The 24,543-nt window shown below is 51.5% G+C and overlaps 12 protein-coding genes across 12 annotated transcripts; 5 read left to right on the forward strand and 7 right to left on the reverse strand.

Moving 5' to 3' along the window:
* Positions 1-1,222: 1,222 nt before the first annotated feature.
* On the reverse strand, positions 1,223-1,773 carry COCSADRAFT_276270 (uncharacterized protein). Its single transcript, XM_007698081.1, has one exon. It carries the CDS (start codon positions 1,603-1,605, stop codon positions 1,300-1,302), a length of 306 nt encoding a protein of 101 aa, XP_007696271.1. The 5' UTR covers positions 1,606-1,773; the 3' UTR covers positions 1,223-1,299.
* Positions 1,774-2,651: 878 nt separating this feature from the next.
* On the reverse strand, positions 2,652-4,527 carry COCSADRAFT_276273 (uncharacterized protein). Its single transcript, XM_007698082.1, has 3 exons — positions 3,763-4,527; positions 3,335-3,712; positions 2,652-3,286 (listed from the first exon to the last, which is right to left on the reverse strand). The coding sequence occupies exons 1-3, from the start codon at positions 4,293-4,295 to the stop codon at positions 2,869-2,871; spliced, it is 1,329 nt and encodes a 442-aa protein (XP_007696272.1). The 5' UTR covers positions 4,296-4,527; the 3' UTR covers positions 2,652-2,868.
* Positions 4,528-5,676, reverse strand: COCSADRAFT_276272 (uncharacterized protein). Its single transcript, XM_007698083.1, has one exon. It carries the CDS (start codon positions 5,367-5,369, stop codon positions 4,761-4,763), a length of 609 nt encoding a protein of 202 aa, XP_007696273.1. The 5' UTR covers positions 5,370-5,676; the 3' UTR covers positions 4,528-4,760.
* Positions 5,677-6,633: 957 nt separating this feature from the next.
* On the reverse strand, positions 6,634-8,932 carry COCSADRAFT_33618 (uncharacterized protein). Its single transcript, XM_007697396.1, has 6 exons — positions 8,799-8,932; positions 8,652-8,746; positions 7,511-8,605; positions 7,268-7,458; positions 6,981-7,207; positions 6,634-6,921 (listed from the first exon to the last, which is right to left on the reverse strand). Exons 1-6 carry the CDS (start codon positions 8,862-8,864, stop codon positions 6,787-6,789), a joined length of 1,809 nt encoding a protein of 602 aa, XP_007695586.1. The 5' UTR covers positions 8,865-8,932; the 3' UTR covers positions 6,634-6,786.
* Positions 8,933-9,222: 290 nt separating this feature from the next.
* On the forward strand, positions 9,223-10,180 carry COCSADRAFT_80833 (uncharacterized protein; the record flags this gene model as incomplete). The annotated part of the gene is made up of 2 exons (XM_007698084.1): positions 9,223-9,474; positions 9,536-10,180. The coding sequence occupies 2 exons, from the start codon at positions 9,223-9,225 to the stop codon at positions 10,178-10,180; spliced, it is 897 nt and encodes a 298-aa protein (XP_007696274.1).
* A 103-nt stretch (positions 10,181-10,283) lies between these two features.
* On the reverse strand, positions 10,284-11,003 carry COCSADRAFT_157151 (uncharacterized protein; the record flags this gene model as incomplete). Its single annotated transcript, XM_007698085.1, has 2 exons — positions 10,284-10,850; positions 10,902-11,003. The coding sequence occupies 2 exons, from the start codon at positions 11,001-11,003 to the stop codon at positions 10,284-10,286; spliced, it is 669 nt and encodes a 222-aa protein (XP_007696275.1).
* A 341-nt stretch (positions 11,004-11,344) lies between these two features.
* COCSADRAFT_33622 (uncharacterized protein) lies at positions 11,345-15,135 on the forward strand. Its single transcript, XM_007697397.1, has 2 exons — positions 11,345-11,926; positions 11,977-15,135. The coding sequence occupies exons 1-2, from the start codon at positions 11,417-11,419 to the stop codon at positions 15,088-15,090; spliced, it is 3,624 nt and encodes a 1,207-aa protein (XP_007695587.1). The 5' UTR covers positions 11,345-11,416; the 3' UTR covers positions 15,091-15,135.
* Positions 15,136-16,024: 889 nt separating this feature from the next.
* COCSADRAFT_167959 (uncharacterized protein) lies at positions 16,025-17,457 on the forward strand (the record flags this gene model as incomplete). The annotated part of the gene is made up of 3 exons (XM_007698086.1): positions 16,025-16,466; positions 16,545-16,814; positions 16,997-17,457. 3 exons carry the CDS (start codon positions 16,025-16,027, stop codon positions 17,455-17,457), a joined length of 1,173 nt encoding a protein of 390 aa, XP_007696276.1.
* Positions 17,458-18,015: 558 nt separating this feature from the next.
* COCSADRAFT_134859 (uncharacterized protein) lies at positions 18,016-19,327 on the forward strand. Its single transcript, XM_007698087.1, has 2 exons — positions 18,016-18,769; positions 18,864-19,327. The coding sequence occupies exons 1-2, from the start codon at positions 18,297-18,299 to the stop codon at positions 19,246-19,248; spliced, it is 858 nt and encodes a 285-aa protein (XP_007696277.1). The 5' UTR covers positions 18,016-18,296; the 3' UTR covers positions 19,249-19,327.
* A 9-nt stretch (positions 19,328-19,336) lies between these two features.
* Positions 19,337-21,107, reverse strand: COCSADRAFT_81362 (uncharacterized protein; the record flags this gene model as incomplete). The annotated part of the gene is made up of 3 exons (XM_007698088.1): positions 19,337-19,730; positions 19,817-20,919; positions 20,979-21,107. The coding sequence occupies 3 exons, from the start codon at positions 21,105-21,107 to the stop codon at positions 19,337-19,339; spliced, it is 1,626 nt and encodes a 541-aa protein (XP_007696278.1).
* A 414-nt stretch (positions 21,108-21,521) lies between these two features.
* Positions 21,522-22,527, forward strand: COCSADRAFT_196637 (uncharacterized protein; the record flags this gene model as incomplete). The annotated part of the gene is made up of 2 exons (XM_007698089.1): positions 21,522-22,490; positions 22,524-22,527. Exons 1-2 carry the CDS (start codon positions 21,589-21,591, stop codon positions 22,525-22,527), a joined length of 906 nt encoding a protein of 301 aa, XP_007696279.1. The 5' UTR covers positions 21,522-21,588.
* On the reverse strand, positions 22,504-24,366 carry COCSADRAFT_109641 (uncharacterized protein). Its single transcript, XM_007698090.1, has 2 exons — positions 24,009-24,366; positions 22,504-23,940 (listed from the first exon to the last, which is right to left on the reverse strand). Exons 1-2 carry the CDS (start codon positions 24,121-24,123, stop codon positions 22,778-22,780), a joined length of 1,278 nt encoding a protein of 425 aa, XP_007696280.1. The 5' UTR covers positions 24,124-24,366; the 3' UTR covers positions 22,504-22,777.
* Between the last annotated feature and the right edge of the window lie 177 nt (positions 24,367-24,543).

Genomic DNA, 24,543 nt, shown 5'->3' on the forward strand with positions numbered 1-24,543 from the left:
CCCGACTCCCCCCTAGGATATACTTAACGCATGTATGCACATACTTACTTACTGTGATGTCGCTGCTCGGTCGAGATCGTATGATACAGACGTAGCGAATGTCCATCACTTCTTGGCCACACCATGTGCATTTTCTTTCGTATTGGGTCGAACAATCAAGGCCATCGTAATGTGGGGCCTCTTTCAGGCAACCGACCATACTGCTTTAAGTAGACCATACGACTCAGACGTTTTGAGATGGGCCAAGTCGACAAGGGCTGCAACTGTGCCGTCGGCGATTGCACCCTGACATGGTGTATAGTCCGGCAACAAGAAAAAAACATCCCACGGACAATTGTTTTGCGCCATTCGCTGGGTGTGGGCAAGAAAGGAAAAAAGTGGGCAGTCAGATACCTGGGTCGCGGCACTCTCGGTCTCCGCACAACGGCGGAGCTTGGTCGCAATATCACCAGGGCCCCCATCTATCAATCTCGTCAATCACATGCTGTATTTTAACGTCATAGCCGGCTACCGGATAATGTCCGGCGATTTTACCACGCTTGTTCAACCCGCCAGAGGTCTCATATCCGAGTGTGGGAACTCTTTCTTCGCCTGATGATACATGTCGTCTGTCGGGGAACTAACTCTCTTTACGCCACGTCTGTCTCTCTCTCTTTCTCTGTCGTATCCCTGCGAGAATTTGGGTCGAGGGATCAAGTGACTGTCATCCTTCCCGCGCAGCCGCGCCCCCGCCGGCTTGACCCTTGCAACGCTTCTCGCCTTAAAGTCCACACACGTCAGCAGAGGACTCGGGTCAGCATGTCGCGGTGGGGCCAGAGTGGGTGGAAAACAGCCAAGGCCCTTCTCCCTCGGCGCGTCTGTTCAATATCAAGCCCGAACCACCTGGACCGAGATCCCGAGTAGTTAACAATCGGAAGCTACTATTGCGCGCAGCAGTCAAGCGCGCATAACCAAGGGGTGGATTCCGAGGCTCTGGTTCCGATGGAGGCCCTGAGAATCTGCAGGGTAGCTGTCCGGTTTGCTGTGTATGAGAGATGAAGTCTTGCGCCAGTCGAGATAGCTGCCGTCTGCTCCTGGATGTAGTAGTACTGCGGTCCGCCCTCGTAACCTCGCTTGATAGCCAATGAGCGCCGCTACAGCGACCATATCTGTTCGCAGATTCCTATTCGAGTTTCAACCGCGAGGCGCTGTCTTCAGCTGCAGTGACAGTCTTGGCAGCATGCACGCTGAAGCTTCAATCACCTTCTCGACGCAACTGGCGTCGAGCGACGCTGAACTACGTACCACTCAAGCTGTGTGTCAGACCGGAAATGCCCGCGTCACCGGTGCTATCCACCTATGCATGCATCTATGTACGCCATGCTGCGGTAGATTTGGTGTTGCAACTGCCAGCCCGCAACCCCCGATAGCCACCCACCCAACGCGGCTAACGGCTTCCGAGACAAGGACGACGTTCAAGGTAGTTAGTTCCAAGTATTGTCCCGCTGCCCGGTGACGAACAGGGCGACGAACAGGGCGATGACCAGCCCAGGGAATGTTGCATACAGTATGTATGTACAACCAACGGATGGCGGCACTGCAGAGACGCTCATGTCCCAACGGCATGGTTCACTGGCGCACGGTAGTCGCGCATGCCATGGTTGCTGACTCTGGGAGGCTCCGGATACAGTCAGAAGAAAAAACGTGCTGCGTCTGATTGGAACCCTCGCCGTCATCGCTTCACGGCTGGCCGCTCGCCTGGGCGATGGATGCGCTGCTCCTGTACGAGGCCTCTCCCGCCCTCAAGTCGTGGCGACAACGGCCCGCTCGTCTGATCGTTACTCGAATCTGACAGAGGGGCCGTGCAGCCTTTTGGTCGACAGCCTCGCCCGCCTGGCCTTGGCTAATGTAATGCAGTGTGAAAACGAGTCTGAAATTGTTGGTGCGCATGCCCTTGAAATTACGTCCAAGCGATTTCGCGCCTATGGAGTCTATTCGACGGTATTTCAATCGCTGAATAAGTCTCTACCTCGGCATTGCCTAAATCTTTGCTATGTCGGTTTAGCGTCGATGGTGCATTTTTTTTTTGCACAAGCTCCCTTTGCGGACCCTGAGCTGAGATGGTAGACCGTGTCAGCAGCGTAGATGTGTTCTTTTACGAACCAAATAGCCGGGTTGATCCATGGGGGGCAGGGGAAGAATCCCCAAGCAGCAAGTGTTCCGTGTTCCTGCTTTGCTGGTTCCTACAAAAAATCCTCCCGCTGCGATCTTTCAACGGACATGCGGCCACCACTCTGCTTCCCCGAGGGCCGTATTCCCCGCCACGCGATGCCAGAAATTTGACCCAACTTAGTGCTTGTGCGAGCCATTATGCGAGGGAATGTAGACATTCTAGACTCGACATTTCCTTGTCCCCTTGTCCCCAATTGTGTCCCCTCCAAATTCCATGTACATGACATCATAAGAACCAAGAACATGATGATAAACTGTGGGTTACAAGAAACATAAACACCCGTATGCATTGCTGGTCGCTGAACGCTTGATATATAACGCCTGGTGATGCTCCTGTTAGATCAATAAATCCCCCCCACAACCCGAGGATGCACAATGAGAAAAACTGCACGCGCAAGGCTGGAATTGCAGTTTACAAGGCCCAATGCCTTGTCTTCCTGAGTGTCTCTCACTCGGCCAGCTGGCTTATCCACGAAACGTCGGAAGCTTCCCTTGCGCGTTAGCGTACTGACACACATCTCCGCTTCGAGACATTGATAATCCGTGTCCCGGTATCTGATAATGTCGGGCTTGTGCCGACTATGTTTGCGCCTCACGGCCGCTTGCAGCAAGCTGAAAATGCCCAGACAAATCGAACGTCGAAACAAAGATCTCCGTCTATCCGGTTGCTTCTGATGGTCTGCGTGGCTTGCATTTGTCATGCGCCATGTGTCCGTTTCTTGCAGTAGTGCGGGTAAACTCAGCCCCGCATCGGGGGCAGGTGCTCTTGGAGGCAGTTCCGGACTTTTCTCGCTGGTGTCGCAGCAGATTACTGAATGTAGAAAATTGTCGTCCATTGCATCCATGCTCCCAGCATTGAGGTTTCGGTCGTGAGTTGATGACTCGCGGCATTACTGGGTTGCCTTGCGTGCTCGGCGACGAAGAGAGTGCAGGGACTGATGCATTAGAAACTGGAGCGCTCGATGGCGAGTCATAGGTTGAGTATGTAGCAGGCGCTGTGTTGTTTGGTGGATACATAGTTGGTAACGGATGATAGTCACTGACGGCATAGGAGCTGGGAGGGTAAAGCTGTGGTCTATCTCTTATTAGTAGAAAGCATACTCGATGCGCTCGACAAACTTACGGCGGGTAGGCATTACCCCCCAGCGGCTGATTGGGGATGGTACTATGGGAGGTGGAGTAAGCGTAGGTGTGCGTGGTGGTACCCATAGAGGCTGTGTTGGCTCGCATGTGATCCGATGAGTGTTGCTCATATGGGCTTCGCGGAAGTGAAGGGTGCTGAGGTGGATAGGGCGGTTGGACTGCATGCTGTTCGCTTCTTCTTTGTTGACTTTCATTTGGGACTGGACTGGAAGAGTAAGGTGGGCCATATGGGCCTGGCGCCGAAGCCCTTGGTTCTCCATAGGGCTGGGGTGGCGGGTAGCCAGGCGCGTAGGACGTTTGGGAAGAACCGTAATGGCCCATACCATATTGCGAAGAAGGCATCATGAAGCCCAAGGTGCTGTGTACATGAGATGCTGTTCGATCACAACAATCGGCGGGATCTCGTACCTCATATCTTGTGACTCGAGGATTGGCTCGTGCGGCTGCTCAAAGTCTGCTAGTGATTGATGTTGGAGAGAGTGCGCGGTAGATGTAGACAATGTCGGCGACGTGGGGTTTTGTTGACTTTGTGTTGGCAGGGTATGATCAGGGCGGACTATCTGGTTACTAGCAGTAGGCACGACTGTCGAGTCTGAGCCTGGATGAGATTCGTGGAGAGAGAAGTGTGCGATTTGCGTGCTCGTGGAGTCCAAGAATCGATCCTGGGCAGAGGAAGTTGACTGAGAAGAACGATTGTGTGAGGTGTCGTCGAGAATGTGTGAGGTATTCCAGGCTAGCGAAGGTGGGTGCGAACCGGGCGTCTGATAATCAATGGGATTGTGGCGGGGCGTTGGCAAGGTTGCGGCACGGCACGAATAAGGCCCCCTTATTTGTGGAATTTCTGGTGGCTGAACAGACAAATGCTGGTTGGCACGGTCCCTAAGTCTTCGTGAGATGGTCGTCGTCTTGGGTTGATGTGGGTTGGAAGACCAATGGGTCATATTCAACAGCAGACAGGCACCATTGGAGGTGAAGGGGACCAGAAGGGGGTAAGACGTACGGTTGCGTGCGTGGACAGGGCTCGTCGTGTGGGATTATACGAGCCTTATGGGCAATTTACACCAAGGCAGAATTACCATTAAAACCCTGATGTATGTTGGAACATGGGCGACTGGTGTGCTCTGTTGCATGGGGGGATGCCTGGAAATACAGGAACACGGTATCTGAGCTTCATGACCCAACAGAGGCAGAGCGCTTTTCCCGGCTTTGCGGCTGGGGGGACTGATTGGTGCCTCGAAGGATGCGCAACCCGGTCTTTGACAGTGCTAGCCCTCCGGCCGTTGACTAGCCACAGAACATGCACCCGCAATACCTGGTGTAGGCCGGGGGTATCCACACATCAGTAAGTATTGCGCGATTGTCTCAAGTGGGGTGATGGCAGGCATGCTTGCCCTGCTCAGTGAGGACTAGATTGTGGTCATGATCCAGAGCGTCAACCTGTTTTCGACAGCCATTCGCTGAGAGGAGTCGGAGGCCACCCCCCACCGGGGACGACTGGCATGTCTGTATACGGCACTGGGAGGGGAAGTTATGCGAGCACTGACGAACGCCCTGAGGTGCCATGTCGAGGGTTGGTGGCGTTTGCGGTTTCCCGCTCGAGACGAAGAGCCATACCGTGTCGAGTCTGGCCCTTCTGGACAGCGTGGGCTATCCAATCTCTCTGCGTCAGGCCCGGGTGGGCCGGAGGTGTACAAGACGGAAAGTAGCTGTGGACGAGTGATCTCGGCATAGACGGCCTGGACAGGATGGCATGTGAGAACAGAGCTGGTGCCATCGAGGCCTTGGAATACGGGGGTCTGGCACCGCCACAAAGGGCGCCTGTTGCCTATCCTCAGCGTGGCCCCCCAGGCGGCAGGTGTTTGTGCGCAGAGGGTTTCTATGTTTGGCTCGCTACTACAACTATGGCCCGAGAGCGTGCGTCGCCCAAGCGGCCCGTTGTCATTCGGAAGCGGTGCCGTTGCTAGCACCGGCAGGCGGTCGGCACGCCTTCGGGCATAGGACTTGCCCCAGTACATGGGAACTTATGTATCCAGGGCAGCAGCCCGCGGTCCTTTGCACGCACCATGGCCGGGTGCGTGGATGTTGGGCTGCACTGCAAATGCCCTGTTTCGCATGCTTGGGGTCCATCGTCTTCTGGCAACCCCACCGCATCCAGCTGAGGCCGGGGGTCTGACGTCGCCAGGGCGCCTGGGCGTGGCATGTGTATATGTATGTGTGCATATGCGTGTATGAATGAGCATGTGGGTACGTGTGGATGTGTGGATGTGTGGACGTGTGGATGTGTGGATGTGTAGTGTAGTGTAGTGTACATACATGTTCGAAGACGCCGCATGGCCGGTTGTGACTCTGGGACAACGGCAGCCGCGCGGAGACTGCCGGGCGGCACCAATGGCAATGCCAAGACACGCTGCATGCCCGTGGCGCGCCTGTTGTGGCCGTCATGACCCCAAAAAACAACCACCACGTCGAGCCAGCCACCAGTGTCGAGGCCGCAAAACAGCGGGGCGAGTGCGCCAGACTTGACTTGGACAACGACTCGAGCCGAGTTGGCCATGAGTCGGACCACAGCAGCGGGCTCAATTTACACCGATCTCCAAGCTTCCCAGGTTCCTAATACCAAGTAGTGCATACGAGGACCCCACGATAGGCGCGCTCCTTTGCCCCCAACTTACATGGCCCCTTCATCTCGTTTACTTATGTATGTACCGCCATACCCAAGTCATCAGTTCATCACAACCAAGCCCGTTCAACACTACATGCTATCACCGTGACGAGTGCGCGAGCGCCACGCTACCTACTTACACCCATACTATACTGTTTATTGACAACCAGCTTCACGGACACCAAGGCGCGCTGCAGAGTCGACAGTATCATCACCGTGTTACATTATGTTCTACCGGTCCTAGTGCCATGCGGCTGCCGAGGAAGTCATCGGTCCCATGGCAGCTGAGACGGCCCAACTAAGTACGTATCTGACACTTCGCAACTAGTCCCACGATAAGGCATCCAGCCGTTATTACAAATGAACGCCGAACCCCCACTCTTGTACCGACACTTTCTGCCTGTCCCCGCAAATGTCTTGCATAGCGTTACTTGTTGCCAGGAAAAATGCATCCGACTCAGACGTTCATCGAGTTTTAGTTTTCCGCGCCAGCGTGTCTGCAGACCATCTCTTTACAGCTTGATACCAAGTATGTAGAGAGCTAGTATCCATCTGACAAAGCCATACCCCTCTCATGAGAGGCCCCGTATGCACAAGAACATCACAACTCAATCTCCTTTTCCGCCTCCTTATTCCACCTCTGAATAAACGAGGAAAGCAAAGACCAAGTACGAGCTGGACCCATGGCCAATCATTCTACCAATCAAGACATCACAAAAAACTACAAAATTTGATTGGATATTTACTCGTCACTTACCATGACTAGCAACCTACTGTTTCGTCTCTCCAGCTGCCTGCGCAGGCAAAGCTGCCAGCGCCCTCTTGAACGTATCCACCAACTTACTTGTTTCTTCCAATCCCACACTGAAACGAATAAGATCTGCTTCCACGCCCCATTTAGCACACTATGGCAAACTTGTTAGCAGTAAATCCGACACACTTCACTGAGACTCGGAACACTTACCCAATCCAACTCCCCATAATGTGCAAGAATCACATATGGCGAGCTAAGCGTAAAGTTTGTGCCTAGGCTGGGTCCCTTGACAGTGTCGAGATTGTCGAAAAAGGCAATGGCGTCGGATCTGGCATGGAATGTTGCAGAGAGCAAACCGCCATAGCCGCCAGTGGGATTACGGCATCTATCGTAGTAGGGGCGTGAAGGCGATGTTTTGGGATAGTTTACCTGTTTGACTATGTTGCTTGATGTTAGAGCGACTCAGGTGAAACACAGTCGAACAAGACAAAACTTACCACGCGGATGCGAGCTCAGCACGTCACAGATTGCCTCTGCATTGGCATTGATACGGTCGATTCTCGAGACGAAATCTCGGCTGTTGCGCTCCAGGAAAATGCTGTCTTCGGCCCAGTGGTTGTCTTCATAGTCCTCTTCCCAGGTGCGTTTGAGGAGAGTGTAGTTTTTCACTTTTGGGTTGAGCACAAGGCTGTGACATGTCAGCTGATATTAGTTGCAAACAGAAGTTTGCTTGTACTAACCCTCCACCCATGACATTACAGTCCCCACTGAAGACTTTGGTCAAACTACTGACTACAACGTCTGCGAACTGCAACACATTGACATTGATGAAGTTTCCAATCGTCTCATCTACAACAACGCAGAAATCATACTTGTCGGCTAACTTGCGTATCCGCTCAAGATCAGGCGACGTCAAAAGAGGGTTTCCGGGAAACTCTGTGAACAGAGCTAGAAACCTCTCGCCGCCTTCCAATCGCTGTTCCAGATCATCTAGTTCTTCCGAGGAGCCAAAGCCGTAGAATTGAGAGCCCGGGCCGAACTTTTCAGTAATCTTGAGTGTGTCGATATAGGGAAATCCGTATACAATGGCTTTTCTCGAGCCTTTTGCCCTTAATAGGTTTCGATGAGAGTTGAATATTGCGCTCATTCCGGTCGGATACAGATAGACATCGTCTTCTGAAAAATCTGCAACTGGTCTAGTCCTTGCAGCATCTTGATCCAGACTCATCGCCTCGGCCAGTTCGACATCTGCAGTAAGGGAACCCGCAATACGTCTTCGAACTGCCAGCTTGGCCTTCTTGGTCTTGGAGAGGTCTAGGTTGCGTCCGAATCTCTCTTCTACAAAACGAGTTGGATCTTGCACTTCTCCGTTGCCATTTGCGGGATCAGCCGAAGGAGCGAGATCGACTGATGTGTTCTTTTGGTACCGCCGGGGACCTTTGGGTGCCCTCAGTGGCTCGTTGAGCGTTGAGGCTTCTACTAGGGTGCCTTCCCTAAATAACTGGGCGCAGAACTCTGCTCTCCGGCTCGATACACCGTCACCAGAATGTTGCCAGAAAGCTTTTGCTGTGCTGAAGCGATCTTTTGGAAAGAGCACGGCAGATACTCTAGGAGATATGACGTCGGATTCTTTTGATCTTGCCTTCTCACCCGTTGGTAGGAAGTCGAGAATCCGGACTTGCGATACATTAAGATCAGGCACTTGTTGAAAAATGAACTCCTGGCATCTCGATGCGGTAGAGTGTGTTGGAAACAACATGGCACTCTCGTCCTCACGTCCATATTTCTCAGCAATTGCTGTCGCAAATGCTTGTATGCTTTTGTGAATGAAGAACCTGTCTGCGGTCAGTTATATGATTGCTGTGTCTCGCCACCACATACCTCGGATATCCCGTCTTCATCTTGCTGAGAACCCATTCTTCACCTTCCTCATAACCTACATTTGCCCGCCATGTTGGCAGCGAAACGCTCACTGCCTATCACGTGTTAGACCAAAGAGCAGCGTTGGGTAACGAAAGGTACACGCACGTGCTCGGTTGCCGGCGGAAGACTCTCGCCGACTTCGACGTCATTTTCGAGTAACATCGGCGACATTTTTGAGTGTGTCAAGAACAATGAGAGAGTTGTGTAAAACTCGACAACGGAAGGCAAATCAGATATGTATGGGGCAATGAGTCCAGTCACCCAAGAGATTATACCAAAAGCCGATTAGCTCCGACTTCGGCACTTGAAAAATAAGGTTATCGATAATGCAAACAGTCAGTTTCTCCGAGTCTCTGTCCGCCTTTCGGAGTGTCGGTGCATCCACTTTGTGCACCTCAACTGCTACGTAGTACATGCTCATCCTAGCCCCATCCTGGAGTTGCGAGTGCTCACCAGGGGTTTCAGTCTAGCATAACCTGAACACGCTCAGCACCACCAACACAGGCCGCACCACCTTCTGTACACAGTCATGGATTCGCTCACACCATCGGACCTCTTTTCACCCTCAAAGGCGCGCCAGCAACGCGCGCAAGCCCAGGACTGGGCACAAATCGACTCGTGGCTGTCGTACAAGTATGCTGGGCGCACGGTGCCGACATTTGAGCGCAATGACGAAACACTCAAGGTGCTGCGTGAGCTGTCAGTAGCCAACGAGAGGGCCGATGAAGAGAGAGCCGTATTCGAACGAGTAGAGAGAGAGGCGCTCCGCGAGCTGGACGAGGTATGAGAGCTACAGGTCCGCTTCAGCTACCATGCTCCGAGCACACTGCTCACAACGGTAGGTCCAAAGAAACGACGAAGACGAGCGTATATTGTCTAGACTGAGAGCCAGTCTCACGCCCGAGGGCGAGCAGGCGCTTGATGCGTTGGCGTCAACAGCAGTCACTCTCAACACACCCACTGCGAACCCTGAGTCGATCGCGCACGCTCTCATCTACAATACGACCACCTCACAGAATCTTACCAACCAGCTCGCACACATCGCGACGCTGCAAGGTTACGTTGACAAGCAACAGTCCCTGCTTCGGACGCAACTGCACGAGCTCCAGACGAATCCTGCTTTCACAACCCCCGCAAATCTCCAACGCCAGACCACCGAGCAAACACGTCAAGTCAAGCACCTTCGCGCCAAGATACGAGAATACGAGGACAAGCTGTCGTCTCTCCAATCATCACAGTCGCGGAGCATTACACCAGGTTCCAAGAACATTGCGTCTGCAGAAGCTATAAACGACATGTTGGAGCAACAAAAAGCCCTGGATGGGCTTCGAGAAAAGGTAGAAGGCATAGAAAGGGAGGTCGCGGAGTTTGCTGGATTGCCTGCTGATAAAGAGGCTGCAAGGAAAGAGGTTGGCAAGTTAGAGGTCAAACTTGACGATGTGCGAAAGCGAAGAGACGAACTGTTTGAGGGATTGGTGACACAGTAATGGTACAAATGGATTGATCGTAGGGTGGCTAGCACGCCCTGCATGTGCAGACTCAAGCCTTTGTCCGCTCGGATTTGTTGTTGAAACTTCCTTTTTGACCAACTTACGCAGGCGCATCCGTCAAGGGCACGTACTGTACACCATATAACTTTTGGCGCTCGAGGCTTCCGTCCGCTCGCTTGTCAATTACCCAGATATGTTGCGCCCAGCCCTCCGCGACAGGTACGAACAAGCGCCCTGGTGCTTTGAGCTGGTCGGTCAGGATTTGATGGTGCTCGGCAGCCGCAGCGCCAACATGGATAGCGTCGTATGGTGCACCCTCGGCCCAACCTTTTCGTCCGTCTCCAGTAACAAACTTGACCTGTCCCGACTCCAACATCCTCCGGCCTTGGTCCGACTTGGACATGTTGGCTGTCGCTAAATCGTTCAAGGGCTGAATGTGATCAATGCCAGTTACCGTTCCGTTGGGCGCGACAAGGTTGGCGAGGACTGCGGTTAGGTAGCCTGAGCCTGAGCCGACATCCAAGACCTTGGATCCAGGCTTGAGATAGTCGAGGAGCGATTCGCAGGCCGAGGCATGCATATGCGGGGCAGAGATGGTCGCACGGTGGCCGATGGGCTGGGGCGAGTCTTCGTAGGGCGAGGATGGGGCATAGTGCGCGCGATCGACCTATGCATCTTCATCGGTTGCCACCTTACCTATGGTGTTAAGGCTTCCTACCTTTAACATTGCATCCTTGACCCTGTCAGACTTGATAAGCTTGTTGCTCGCAAGATTGGTGACGAGAGCCTCATTAGTATCACCAGAGCTTTGCCAGGCCATGCTGAAAGCTCTGCTTGGTGTATAGCTACGCGTAGACCTGGTGAAGAAGAATGGACCGCAAGCGCGGGTAAGTTTTGTTGGGAAAGGCACCGTGGGTAGTGATACAAAGATGGAAGGTAGCGAAGAGTGTACGGTCAGGCAAGCGTATTCGTACAGAAGAAATAGTATTACATGAATGTATTAGAGTACCGGGATGATTACTCAAGAAAACACAACTGAAGTTTATATCGTGGCAAGCTGTTCCCCTCACTGAGTCTGAGTGAGGGGGTCATACATAAAGAGACGCGCATGAGGTGTCATGACCCTAGCACCCAAGCATGACATGCTACATCCCTGCTTATCGATAAGGCACTCCCGCGGGAAAAGTTCCAGAGAAATTTCGCGTCGCATGCGACAACCTTCACCACGCAAAAATGGCACCGCCCGCAATTAAACGAAGAAAGCTCGAGCACAGCGACTCGGAAGCAGAGAGCGAAGGGAGCTTTGCCGAATTTGACGAAACCAACAGCGGTGCAGATTTAAATGGAAGCGACGCTGAAGATGGGCATGACGAGAGCGACGACCTCTCCATGGATGGCGCGCAAGAGATAGAGGATGGCGACAATGACGACGAAGAAGATGAAAACATGAGTGAAGACGAGGAAGAAAGCCCCGAAGCTGAGGAGAGCGTTCAGGAAAGCAAGAAGCAGACCACAACCGCCAAAGCCACGAGCGCACCAAAGCCACCCAAGCGGCCAGCACCCAGTCTCCAGGACGGCGTCTACACTGCAGAGTCCTTCAAGTCGAACATTTTCAAGCTTCAGGTAGACGAGCTGCTTGAACAGGTCAAACTCAAGTACGGCAAGAAGGAGGCACCTGCTGAGAATGCAATGCGAACCCTTAAGACTATAATCGAGCAGATTCCTAGCCGCGACCCACTTCCAGTAAGCCAGGTTCGTTATATACATCATCAGCGAATACTAACATACTATAGATTGTCAAGGCCGAAAAGGCTCTCCAATCAGCTGGCATCGCGATTCCCTTCCCTAGCCCTCGTCCACCGAAAGATGCTTTGTACAAACTGCAATACGAACGACCTGCAAGCGTAAACGCAACCGGTAGCTACCCCCTCAAAACTGCGACTCGAGCCGAGGAAAGATTTGCGATTGATCTTGTCGTGACCATGCCGAAGAGTCTGTTCCAAGACAAAGATTATCTGAACCACCGATACTTCTACAAGCGCGCATATTATCTGGCTTGTTTGGCGGCAGGGATCAAGGCCTCAAAAGAGCACAAGTTTGATTTGTTCTTTGACCGCTTGAATGGGAACCAGCTTCAGTCTGTTCTCGTCGTGCGACCGAGCGGCAACGGCGATGCGGACGATTTTTCTAGCTCAAAATGTCAGATCAACGTGCTGGTGGCGCTCCCAGAACACACTTTTGCTCAGAATAAGCTTCTCCCAACCTCCAATTGCGTCCGACCCAAAGGTAGCGAAGACGAAACTTCCAGCAAAACGCTCGCAGCGACGCCTTTCTACAACAACAGCCTGCAATCTGATGCGAACATCACAGCATACCTCAAGCTCTTGCACGGCACAGCCTCAAAGGCTGAAGCTTTCAAGGATGCATGCATATTGGGGCGCATTTGGCTGAAGCAACGCGGATTTGGCAGTCAGATTCGCAAAGGAGGGTTCGGGAACTTTGAGTGGGCTGCTATCATGGCTATTTTGCTTCAGCCAAATGCTGGAACAGGTGCTCAGTCAGTCTCTTCAAGTTTCAGCAGTTATCAACTATTCAAGTCGACGCTGCAGTTTCTGTCGCGTGGAGATCTAACGAAGAAGCCATTCATTTTCCAAGCATCCAACATCACTATTACCAAGGCAGAAACCGCCCCCGTCGTCTTTGACGGACCACGAGGACAGAACGTGTTGTTCAAAATGACGCCCTGGTCGTACAAGCGTCTGCAATCAGAAGCAAAGGCTACCGTCGACATGTTGAGCGATTCTGTATTCGATCAGTTCGATGCAGCCTTCATTCTGAAGACTGAACTGCTCAAGTACCGATACGATGCAACACTCGAGATTCCCCTTGCTTCGCTCGGCCTCGAAGCTGGAAGCGAAGAATACGATTCGCAGCTTGGCGAAACTTGTCGAAAAATACACAGCACCCTGACCCGTGCGCTGACCGATCGTATCACCGCTATATCCTTCACCATGCCTGAGGAGGAAAGCTGGTCAACATCCTCAAGGCGCCCTCAGGAAAAGCAAAGCAAGAGCATCCTTATCAACTTCGAAATAGATCCTGCCAACGCCACTCGCACCGTGGATCATGGGCCTCCAGCAGAAAACAAACAGGAGGCTGCTGTCTTCCGCAAGTTCTGGGGCGAGAAAGCTGAACTCAGGCGCTTCAAAGATGGAAGTATCCTGGAAAGTGTTGTTTGGACGGTAAAGGACACATCAGCGTCTGTCATGGAGCAACTTGTTCTCTACATACTTAGCAGACACCATGGTACACAGGTATCTGAGCAAGCCAGGTTCAGGATTGATACATTTGGCCACCTTGTAACAGCAGGCCGTATGCAGGGACAGTCTGGCATCACGCCCTTTCTCCCCATTATGAACGCGTTTAGTGCCATGGAAAAAGACATTCGGGACTTGGAAGAGCTACCACTTCAACTTCGCCATCTAAGAGCTGCCGATCCGCAACTACGGTATGCGTCTGTTGATGTTCCAACTGTGGGCCACGCTCCAGCATCAGTTGTATTGCAATTCGAAGGCTCTGGGCGCTGGCCGGACGACTTGTGCGCCATTCAGCGGACTAAGATTGCCTTCCTCCTCCGAATGGCTGAGCTTTTACATAAACTGGAGTCTGGCTATGTCGCCCGTGTTGGTATGGAAAATCCCTCACAGCCGGCTCAGAACCAGGCATTCTTGGATGTAACAGTTGCTACGGGCTTCACGTTCCGCATTCGCATCTACCATGATCGTGAGCCTACGTTATTCGAACGTCAAATCAAGGACAAATCATTGGACACTCAATCGCGCGAGTCTGCTGCCGCTTCTCTGGCACTATACAAACGCGAATTCATCCAATCGCCTCAACATTCGCAAGCACTACAGACGCTCTGCACTAGATTCTTGGCACTTTCACCAGCGATACGACTGACAAAGAAATGGTTCGCGTCACATCTGCTCGCACCACACTTTTCGCCCGAGCTCATTGAACTACTTGTTATACGGACGTTCCTACAGCCTCAGCCATGGCCTGTACCATCAACAGCAACGACAGGTTTCTTACGAACATTATCGTGGATCAGTCGATGGGACTGGCGTCATTTCCCTTTGATCGTGGATTTCTCAACATCCTTCTCCGCTAATCCTGCAAACCTTGAAGACACGTCTTTGAAGGGCATGAAGTCAGAAGATATTGACCGCTTACGAACACGCTTCGAGGCATGGCGACGTATCGATCCCGCTATGAACCGTGTCGTACTTTTCGCAGCTACAAACCTCGATGAGGAAGGCACGACTTGGACAGACAAAGCAAAGCCAGAAAAGGTCGTTGCTGCGCGTTTGACAGCTCTGGCCAAAGCAGCCACGCAGGCTGTTCGCACAGACGAAGATGGCTTGTTAAAGCAGATCAGCAACAACAAGGAAGCATCTAAAGTATACGATGCTCTAAGCCCAGAGTCCCTCTTCGTCCCCAGCATATCAGAATTCGACATCGTCATTTCCATCTCATCAAAACACAGCCTCAAATCGTCCAAATCCCGCAAACCCGCCACCCAATTCAAGAACCTCGACCTCCAAAAGTCATCAAGCCCCTTGCCCGCACCAACTCCACTTCCCCAGCTCTTTGCCGGAGAACTCTCAGAAGTCTACGGCGACGCAGTGCTGTGGTTCTGGGATCCAGAGAGTCTGGATAAGATTGTAGGACTGTGGAATCCGGTTGTTACAGGTCAGAGAAGTTGGAAGATCAAGGTTGGGTGGAATAGTGTGCCTGTCGGAAAGAAGGATAAGGTTGAAATTAGGGTGAACAAAGAGGCAATCGTACATGAAGTTAAGAGGTTGGGTGGGGAATTAGTGAAGAGTGTTGATGCGAAGTTTTGAACTGGGGTTGTAAATAGTATCGAAGTTCGAATTTAACAAGTGCACTTTCCAAATCTATATACCAAATCAGGGGAGTTGATACGGTGATACTCATATAACGGAACCAAGGGGAATATACACGCTACGCACTTCTCTCCCATACCTTACCGCTAATACTGAACTTACGCAACCCAAAAGTGGCTTAGCCAACTCGAGTGGATCTTGCGTACCAACCCCGAGTCCACACTTTACCTGCCAATTCTAGCGACTTCCTCCATTCTGTAATTAGGCAACCACTGAAAAACAAATATACTGTCTTGCAGAATCAAGCAAGTACTCTGGTCCCTAGCACGCGAGCGAGGCTGAGCACCGCCTGGTACCCACTTGGATCTAGATCCTGGAGGACGAGGGTCTGAGCTTCAGACGCAGGATGGAGCTTGATTAAGGCTTTCGTTGGGTCTTTTATTCTTTGGAGGGGAGGTTGGAGGAGACAAGGGGGGGGGAGGGGAGGAATGGATGGGGCGGGTGCAAGTAGAAGCGAAAAGGGTTGGGGAAGTTGAGGAATGAGGTTATTAGGATTGAGTAGGGGGGTTGTATAAAGGGATGAGATGAGAAGGTGGGATTGAGAATAGAACTTTACTCTCTTTTTTCTAACGCTGTGTGTTTCGTGAGATTGTAATCGACAAAACTGAGCTCTAACACGCCTTTTGGTTCGTTCGAGGGGTGGAGGGGGGATGGCGTGGTGCAGTATCGAGGTATCAAGTATGCTTTATTAAAGGATCAAATGGCGGTTCCTGAGCTGGTTACTGAATATGAGCCTGAAAAGGTGGATGTGACGTAGTTTGAGTATGTTGGGTTTTATTTCTCCCCTTTCTTAACGCTCCTGTTTGTACAGATTGTATGTTGAGTATTTGCAAGGCTAATATTTTGGCTCAACAGGCCCCGCGCACCTGCAATGGATGGTTGCGCCTTTGAGCAATCCGCGCTGATACAGTGTGATATTGGCAGCGATCCGGATCTTTCCATGTCAGGCACGGAGTGCTTGAGTCTGAATGTGACTGTTCCTCCTGACACTTCTGTGTCTGGAGTACTGCCAGTCATGATCTTTATTCATGGTGGCGGCTTCATCATGGGTGGTTCACACTGGCCGCAACATGATCCTTGTCGGCTGGTTAAGATGTCTGTGGAAATGGACATGCCTGTTGTCGTGGTCAATATCAATTTTTGCCTGGGTATACTGGGTAACCTAACCAGCGAGGAGTTGAGAAAAGCGGGATATTCTGGGAACAACAGCTTGAGGGGCCAGCAGTGTGCGCTGAGATGGGTGAATAAATTCATTGGAGGTTTTGGAGGGGACGGGGATAATGTGACGGTGTTTGGAGAGAGTGCTGGTGCTGGTGAGTCCAATGTTCACTCGTTCAGTTCTCTACTGAGTGAATGGCTTTGTGAGGGAGGGCATACTGGCGTGAATTTAGTGTCGACTTTGCATCAACTAAGTGCTGAAGAGCCATTCTTCAAGCGTGCGATCAGCATGTCCGGGACACCGCTCATGCTTCAGCCAATGTCTGCCTCCACCGCCGAAGCATCTTATAACAGCATTATAAAAGCTGCAGGGCTTGGAAGCGCTTCGACGCAAGAAAGAATCAATCATTTTCTCAACATCAGCCCGGAAGAGCTTGTCAAAATACCCATGAACGTTCCTCTCATTCTTTTCCAGGACAACGACATCCTTCCTCAAACCCAACGTTTGCGGACCTGCGAAACAATAACCTCTCACTTTTGAACAACAGGTTTTGCGAATAACTCTTCATCTACTCTTGTGCTCATGATGGAAGCATTTTCTCCTTCATGAGTCTATCTTCGCTCTTCTCAAATATCCCGTCTGCTATCATTTCCTCCTTGTCTCGCTCCCTTTCTGCATCGGCAGCTCACATCGTCCTTTCTCCATACGGCATCAATTTTTCGACACCCGACGACGAAGCAAAAGATTTCATCATCGACCTAGCTACAGACTTCGCATATCATGTACCTGGGCAACACTATGCTTGGGCTTTCGAGGGCCAAACTTGTACATACATATTCAATCAAGGAAATCCTTGGGATGGGATGTTCAAGGGAAAGAGTACGCATTTGCTTGATGCGGCATTCTTGTTCCAGAACTTCAATGATCATATGGATGATGAGGCGAAGCAAACGGCCAGGAGGTTTGCAGAAATCTTTGTAGTATTTGCGAATGGAAAGGCAAGTGTAACATGGGAACATGATATGGAAAGAAATTACGGCAAAGGCGGTTGTGAGAGGAATGAATTGGAGAAATTGGCAAAAGAAGAAAATGTGGGTTTGGATGAGTTGAGTGGGGCGTGGGATCTGTTCTTGGCCGGAAAATGAATAGGAGATCATGGATTAAAAGTCACGATGATGCCGATTAGAATTGATAGGTGAATTAGCATACCAATTATATTGGCTTGATGGTGAGCGAATGCTACACGAAGATTTGGGAATAGCGAGAAGGCGCTAAACTAAAATCAAGGAAATCGCATACCAACCACCTTATCAAGTAGGAAAATAGGGTTTTGAGTGTATCTTCTCGAATTCGACTTACTGAAATAGATCTAGGGTCTAATCATTCACATAGTAGTACTAGAAAATACCTGGCAGGTGCCGAGAAATCTATAGGAAAGCAAGATAATGAGAAACATCATGCGGCACAATTCCAAAAAAATATCAAAGACATCATTAAGTGTTAAAAAGTAAACATCCCTATGATACTGCATGAAATGCTTTGCGAGGTGTCCCACACGATTACGTCCAACCACTTTCACCCCGCACGTTCCAAGTAGTTGAGTGAGGGGAATCTCAAACTACCCCACGACAATTCCAGCAGATCGCATGTGGGGTCACTCCATCGCCATATCCGCGCCCAGCGACGACAGCGACTCGCACAACCGGAGAACTTATGGGCCCGGCAAAGATGCGACCTCGGATGTGGGCCTTTGACGGGACCCCTCTGGATCAATTGTCGCAGCGGCACTTTGTTACCCCACAAACCCCTTCTCCTACTCTCAGGACTTATTGGAAACAGAATTAGTACAGAATCTTCTCTTGCGTGAACTTTACCCGAGTCCAAGACACAGACTCCATTGAGTCAATAACTTTGTGCATACTGCATCTCCATATCGACTAGCAAGATTCTACAAACCCCGTCCAACCCGTCACCAAAAGCGACAATGTCCAAACCCGTAGCCATCGTAACAGGCGCCGGCTCAGGTATCGGCGAAGCAACAGCAACCCACCTGTACTCCTTAGGCTACAAAGTTGTCATCGCCGACCTAAATCCCACCTCAGGCCAACGCGTCACCTCCGCCCTGGGCAAAGACGCCCTCTTTCACCAAACAGACGTATCATCCTACAAATCGCAAGCGCAGCTCTTCAAGCGTGCTTATGAATGGGGCGGTAACCGCCTCGATTTCTGCCATGCCAACGCTGGAATCGATGATCGGCAGAATGTTCATGAAAGCATGGACAAGGAAGAGGTGGATGAGGAGGGACTGGTTAAGAAGTTGAATACGAAGACTATAGACGTGAATCTTGAGGCTGTGATACAGGGGCTTTGGCTGTTCAAGTATTATGTGAGAAGGAGTAAGGAGGCGGGTGGGGGGAAGGGATATTTTGTTGCTACGAGTAGTGCGGCGGGGCTGTAGTAAGTACCTATTCTTTCTGTTTCGCAATGTTTGTTCAAGGGAAAAGAAGGACGGTACGTAGTCATAGAGTTGGGCTAACGAGAAGAACCATAGCTTCATGCCACAATGCCCCCAGTACACAGCCAGCAAATACGGCGTCATAGGCTTCGTCAGGGCTTCCGCCCCAAACTTCATCAACGAAAACATCACCGTCAATGCCATTTGTCCGGCGTTCATCCCGACGAATCTTTGTCCCCCAGAAGTAGCGGCGCGCTGGCCAAAAGAGCACATTACCCCGTTTTCGACTGTGCTCAAGGCTATTGACGCTTTTTTGAATGACGATAAATTGACGGGACAGGCGGTAGAGTTATCCCAGGAAAATATATATTTCAGACAGCCTGTTGATTATGCGAATGAGAGTCAGCAGTGGATTGGGCTCGAAAGTGATAAGATCTGGAATGAGGGTTACAAGGAGCCACCAAAGAGAAATGGGTATTAAATATTGATGATTTCGTTGTAGATATGAACAAAAACTATAAAAACAGCTCTCGTGATCAAACAGCCAAAAAAAAACCCAGTTCCTCTGTTTAAAAGTCCAACCCTTTCTCTGCCATCTTACTTTCCTCTCGCATGATACTAGCATGCTTTTCGCTTCGGGGCCGGATATCGCATTCGAACTGCTGGGGCACGCTGAAGAAGCCTGGCTCCATATTCGCATTGACGGGAACTTCACTGCCGTCTTTACATTTTTTCTTCAATAGATGGAAACCCCAGAGGACGCGGGATACGTTGATGAAGAGAGAGCGCTCAGCAACGTGAACACCAGGGCATGCGCGTCTACCTGCACCATATGAGAAGTGGTCGCGTTCAGAGGGGTCAGCGGTGTTCATGTAGTGTGCTGCGGACGCGGTGTGGTTGAGGTAGCGAGAAGGATCGAAAGCGCTTGGGTTAGACCATAAGTCGGGATTGTAGTGTATAGCCCTGTTCGAACAGTTTGCATCAGTTTTCGGAGTTAATACAGAAGAAGAGGCAACTCAAAATGTAGTTGGAAGGGGAAAATGACTTACCACCAATTCAACACAACAACACTCCCCTTGGGAATAAACATGCCCTCATACCAATCATCCTCGCTAGTCGCATGTGGCATCCCAAACTTATTTACAGGCCTCCACCTCATCACCTCCTTGATTACACTCCGCACGTACGGTAGATTCGCTTCGTCTTCCCACTGCGGCAGCCTCTCACTACCAACCACACAATCCAACTCCTCCTGCGCCCGTTTCTGCACCTCAGGGAACAACACCATACAAAGCATAAAGTTATTCAGCGTCGTTCCCGTGGTTTCCGAGCCTGCTTCGATGAGGCCGCCGCAGGTATATGCAGCAGCAAGATCATCGATACCCGCTTTGGCCGGATCATTGAGATAGAACGTCTTTGTGAAGCAGTCCTTGGCTATGCCGGCATCAGTTTCTTGTTTGAGTCTGTTCCAGAGGTCAACGTATACAGCGCTGTCTTGTTCGAAGACGCGCTGGCCGTAGGATCGCCAATTTCCCATGAGTGCCTGCGGGACCCATGTTAGGGATGGAAAAGACTCGATAGCCCATGCGCCAGGCGAAGTCATCTCAGTGAAGCGGTCGAGTACGCTGTAGATGCGCTTGATTAAGGGATCGTCCCAGCTGGGGATCCGGTACCCGTATGTGACTCGCATGATGACGCTGGCGGAATAGCGGCGGTTGATATCCATGAAATCGTTAGGATCTTGCAGCAGTTCTTTAAGTAGAACTTTGCTTTCAAAGTCCTGTATCATCTGGTAGTTTGTGCTGGTGGATAGATTGAGTAGGGCATGGCTGTGCTTGCGGACACTGCGCCAGCGTGGGCCGTAGGGCATAAAGAGTTGACGGCGGCCTGCGGATGCAACGTCCTGGGCTAGAGGGGAGGGAGAGCGTGAGGAGTAGATGCCGGATTTTCGGTCCATAAGGTCTTTTACTACTTTGGGTGAGGACAGCCAGATGTAATCTGTGCCTCCGATTTTCGTGTAGTAGATGTCGCCATACTGCGCGCGCCATGCGTTGACTGTGTGGCGTATGGCATCGTTGTCTGCGAGATCGAGAAGGGATCCAATAAAGGGGAGGCCTTTGGGCCCTGGGGGGAGATGACGGCGTCGTGGGTCCTATTGTTGTCACTGGTTAATCTTTCTCGGTCAAGTGTGTAACGTGGGCATATTTGTACCTTGATGGAATTTGGGACGATAATGAAGTATATAGCTAAGAGGGTGAGTATCGGTATAGCAATGCCCAAAGTAACTTTCAGATACAAGGGACTTGCCCAAACACTTCCAAAAATACCCAAAATAGTCATGGTAGAAGATATGTACTATTAACGATTTTGACTATTCAAACTGAAAGATTGTCCTTTTTTTCCAAAGCCAAACATCACTTATTCATATTAATTTCTCGGTCACTCGGCTTCACCAGAGCCACTTGTTTCCCCTCTGCAAGTAAATCGCGATGCTGCATCGATCCCCGCATGGGGTGGACGTGCATGATCCCCATTCTCCTGGCTTTTCCCCGCACTGCCCCAGCCCCACAAAGTTGCAGCAGGGACGCAGGGATCCTCTAATCTGACCCATTGTGTATACGGCAATTATGCGATTGCGCGAGCAGCTGCTTGTGAAATGCTCTAAACATGTTCATTTCAAAGTCCTTCTGGGCTTCAGCTGATTAGTTTAGATATCCAGTGGAACATTGATTCAACAATATCAAGCTACCTATTCTCCCTATTTAACTATCCTGGCTCCAACTCCGTGTTGATAAAATATCAACAACATCAGCAACATAAAATGCCACTTGAGCATTCCTCCTCAGGCCGAACCTACGTCCTCCATCCCAACGGCCAAAGGTCCCACTACGTCCTTAACGACTTTACTGATCCCTGGAAGCCACATGAAACAATACTAATTCAACACGGATTCGGCCGCCACTCCGCATTCTGGTACCACTGGATCCCAGCGCTATCCCGCCACTACCGCGTTGCAAGACGAGATCTGCGAGGACACGGGTACTCTGGTTATCCTGACCAGAAACAAACCGTCTCATCAACTGAAGACGGAATTGCTGAAAATGATAAAAGAGAAGAAGATAGGGACTACGAATACAATGTCGACACGATCATCGGAGAGATAATAGATACGCTAGATCAACTTGGATTGCAAAAGGTGCATTTTCTGGGAGAATCAACGTCAGGGATGCTAGGTGAGATACTCGCAGCAAGGCATCCAGAGCGGCTGCTCAGTCTGACCATATGCTCGTCGCCTACGCATTTGCCGCCGCCTGCGCTGCAGATGTTTGCTTTCGGCCACAAAGATTGGCCTACTGCGTGTCGGCAGCTGGGGGCGCGTGGGTGGACGGAAGCGTTGGCCCGGGTACCGGGCACGATTCCCATTTCAGACAGTGGGTATTTGCCGTGGTATTTGGGGCAAGTTGAGGTTGGCGATGGTGAAGGGCTGGCGCAGTATGCGGAGTTTTTGTCTACGCTGGATGCGAGGCCGTGGCTAGAGAAGATTAAGGTGCCGACGCTGATATTGAGTCCGACCCAGAGTGTGGCTGTCAAGGTTGAGGATATGGAGGCTCTCAGAGATAGAATTCCGGGAAGTCAGTTGGTACCGATAGATGGACCTGGGCACGAAATATATGTTACACAAGCAGAGGAATGTCAGCAAGCGTTTCTGGGATTCTTGGAAGGGTTGAAGAAGAAAACTGACACTGCTAAGCTGAGTTAACATGAGTTTTGATTACTAATTGACTATTTCATAATACAATAAGCATGTCCAAGACAGGCTGAGGAAGAACTTTTTCAGTCCTTTCACAATCAAAGTCGCCCACCTTTGCAGTCAACGCCGATTATGCAACCGTGAGTGGGTTTTTTTCGCCATCCCCAATGCCCCGCTACAAGAAAAAAATATGATATACAATGCGTACAAGTAATTACACGAGCCAGAAAAGAATATAGACAATGACATGCCCTGAGGCTCAAGCGTGTCGGGATTCCTGTTCTCGTCGTTCATTCATGTCGAGGGCGATCTTCTTGCTGAACTCGTAGCAGCTAATCATGATGGCACAGGCCGGGGCGATTTTCAGACAACGAGCAGCCCAGCCCTTAAACAGGCCAGGCATACCTTGTTCGCGATAGATGTGCATCAGGAAGCGTGGTATGGACTGGTCCTCTGGGCGTGCTCTGGCGACGTCGCGCGCATTGTCTCCCATATGGCGCACGACTTGCTGCCGTGTCTTTCCTACGTCAAAAGGCGTTGTGACAAAGGCGGCCACTGCTCCTGAGGTAGCACCCGCGACGAAGCTATCCACCAGGGTATCGCGGTGGTTTTCCTGGCTTCTTGATCGGCTTCTTCTTCGTACTCTTTCTTCACCTCGGCCCATGCGGAATTCGAACCCTTCGTCTCTTGCAACTCTTCTTCCTCTTTGGTCTGTCAGGGTGTTCCTCGTAGTCTCATAACCCCACCAGTAAATGGCTGAAAAGGGCACGTCACGCCAAAGGGTCAAAGTGAGACCTCTCCAGAGGCTGAAGACACCTTGGCTGGCGACCATGTTCCTGAGACCGTCCAATGTCTCACGAAAGTGTCCAGCAGCGGTTGCCGGATGGTTTGCGGCCTGCATTCTTGTTCGAAACATTTCAATGGGACTGACGGCGATGGCGGCAAGGACGCGGGCGGTGGCTCCAGCGACGAGAGGTATATAGGGATCGGCTATGTTCTGGCGCAACGGTGATGCACTGGCTGTGCGTAGCCAGTCGTAACCAGCAAAGTAGATGACGTTTGCTGGAACTGTCATGACGAGAGTTGGAGACAGCCCCCGCCAGAGTGTGCGGGGCCCCTCGTTCTGCGCAATCTTGCGCAAGCCGTCCCATGTGCTGTTGATGGTTCTCCGCTCCACCTCTTCTACAGCGCAGTGCAAGTCGGCGGGGTTGATAGGTGCCATTGTGGGTCCAGCTACACAGAAGGGTGCTTTGTTGTTGACCCAAAAGACTTCTCGACAACATGCCGATATGCCGAGGTTGGGGGGCAGATCGCGAAACTGTGTTAGTGACGGGCCAGTGGCTCCGCTGGGTCGTGAGAAGGCAGCGCTCGGGGCGGCCTCTTGTGATTGTAATCGCACGCGGACGACATCGAGGGGTGTTACTGTCACAGTCAGAAGGGATGTTTGCGAGACGAGTACCCGAATGTGCAGGCGGGCAAAGAGAACATACCCAGCAACGAAGTGAGCAGACTGCCGGATACAGCGGACAGCATCTTCTGGCCCAGCGAAACTTCAGTGGCCGGGTTGGCGTCGGCCTCGTGGGCTCGCGCTGTGGCCGCAGCCATTATGGTGGTGGTGGTGGTTGTGAAGGTGGCGGATTGGTGTTGAGTATGGAGATTGATAAGCAAGTAATTGTTGATCAAATGGAAAGGTAGGCGAGTGGCGGAGTGCGTGCTTGTCCCAGCAGAGGGGACGTGTTAGCCGGAAGCCGCACTGGGGGAGGATTGGAGATGCCAGAAGCAGGCGAGGGGCGTGGAGGGCATCGTCTTGTGCAGTGATGGCGGCCTACGAGTGGTGACGATGGCGAGGGGACGCTTTGACGCAACAAAAGTGAATTATCGGACCTGGAAGCTTTTGGCGCGTCATGGGCCAGCCCCGCGCTCGCCCGCTCATTGGTCCGCAGGCCGAACCGGCGCAGGAGACAGGCCGAAAGGGCGCGGAGCTTATCAGATGCAGATGGCCAGCCTACCGTCGTGCACACTACC

This window comes from Bipolaris sorokiniana (genome assembly GCF_000338995.1).
Source record: "Bipolaris sorokiniana ND90Pr unplaced genomic scaffold COCSAscaffold_2, whole genome shotgun sequence".
In the NCBI taxonomy this organism is placed as follows: domain Eukaryota; kingdom Fungi; phylum Ascomycota; class Dothideomycetes; order Pleosporales; family Pleosporaceae; genus Bipolaris; species Bipolaris sorokiniana.

Excerpts from the sequence above, each read along its gene's own strand:
- COCSADRAFT_33622 (XM_007697397.1), top strand. The coding sequence starts at position 11,417 with ATGGCACCGCCCGCAATTAAACGAAGAAAGCTCGAGCACAGCGACTCG. Across the intron at positions 11,927-11,976 it reads CTAGCCGCGACCCACTTCCA|ATTGTCAAGGCCGAAAAGGC; the intron begins GTAAGCCAGGTT and ends AACATACTATAG.
- COCSADRAFT_134859 (XM_007698087.1), top strand. The coding sequence starts at position 18,297 with ATGTCCAAACCCGTAGCCATCGTAACAGGCGCCGGCTCAGGTATCGGC. Across the intron at positions 18,770-18,863 it reads AGTAGTGCGGCGGGGCTGTA|CTTCATGCCACAATGCCCCC; the intron begins GTAAGTACCTAT and ends GAAGAACCATAG.
- COCSADRAFT_276273 (XM_007698082.1), bottom strand. The coding sequence starts at position 4,295 with ATGACCCATTGGTCTTCCAACCCACATCAACCCAAGACGACGACCATC. Across the intron at positions 3,713-3,762 it reads CTCGAGTCACAAGATATGAG|CACCTTGGGCTTCATGATGC; the intron begins GTACGAGATCCC and ends TCATGTACACAG. Across the intron at positions 3,287-3,334 it reads GGGGGTAATGCCTACCCGCC|ACCACAGCTTTACCCTCCCA; the intron begins GTAAGTTTGTCG and ends AATAAGAGATAG.
- COCSADRAFT_33618 (XM_007697396.1), bottom strand. The coding sequence starts at position 8,864 with ATGTCGCCGATGTTACTCGAAAATGACGTCGAAGTCGGCGAGAGTCTT. Across the intron at positions 8,606-8,651 it reads ATGAAGACGGGATATCCGAG|GTTCTTCATTCACAAAAGCA; the intron begins GTATGTGGTGGC and ends GACCGCAGACAG. Across the intron at positions 7,459-7,510 it reads TGTAATGTCATGGGTGGAGG|CCTTGTGCTCAACCCAAAAG; the intron begins GTTAGTACAAGC and ends GACATGTCACAG.
- COCSADRAFT_109641 (XM_007698090.1), bottom strand. The coding sequence starts at position 24,123 with ATGGCTGCGGCCACAGCGCGAGCCCACGAGGCCGACGCCAACCCGGCC. Across the intron at positions 23,941-24,008 it reads TCTGCTCACTTCGTTGCTGG|TAACACCCCTCGATGTCGTC; the intron begins GTATGTTCTCTT and ends TGACTGTGACAG.
- COCSADRAFT_276270 (XM_007698081.1), bottom strand. The coding sequence starts at position 1,605 with ATGCCGTTGGGACATGAGCGTCTCTGCAGTGCCGCCATCCGTTGGTTG.
- COCSADRAFT_276272 (XM_007698083.1), bottom strand. The coding sequence starts at position 5,369 with ATGTACTGGGGCAAGTCCTATGCCCGAAGGCGTGCCGACCGCCTGCCG.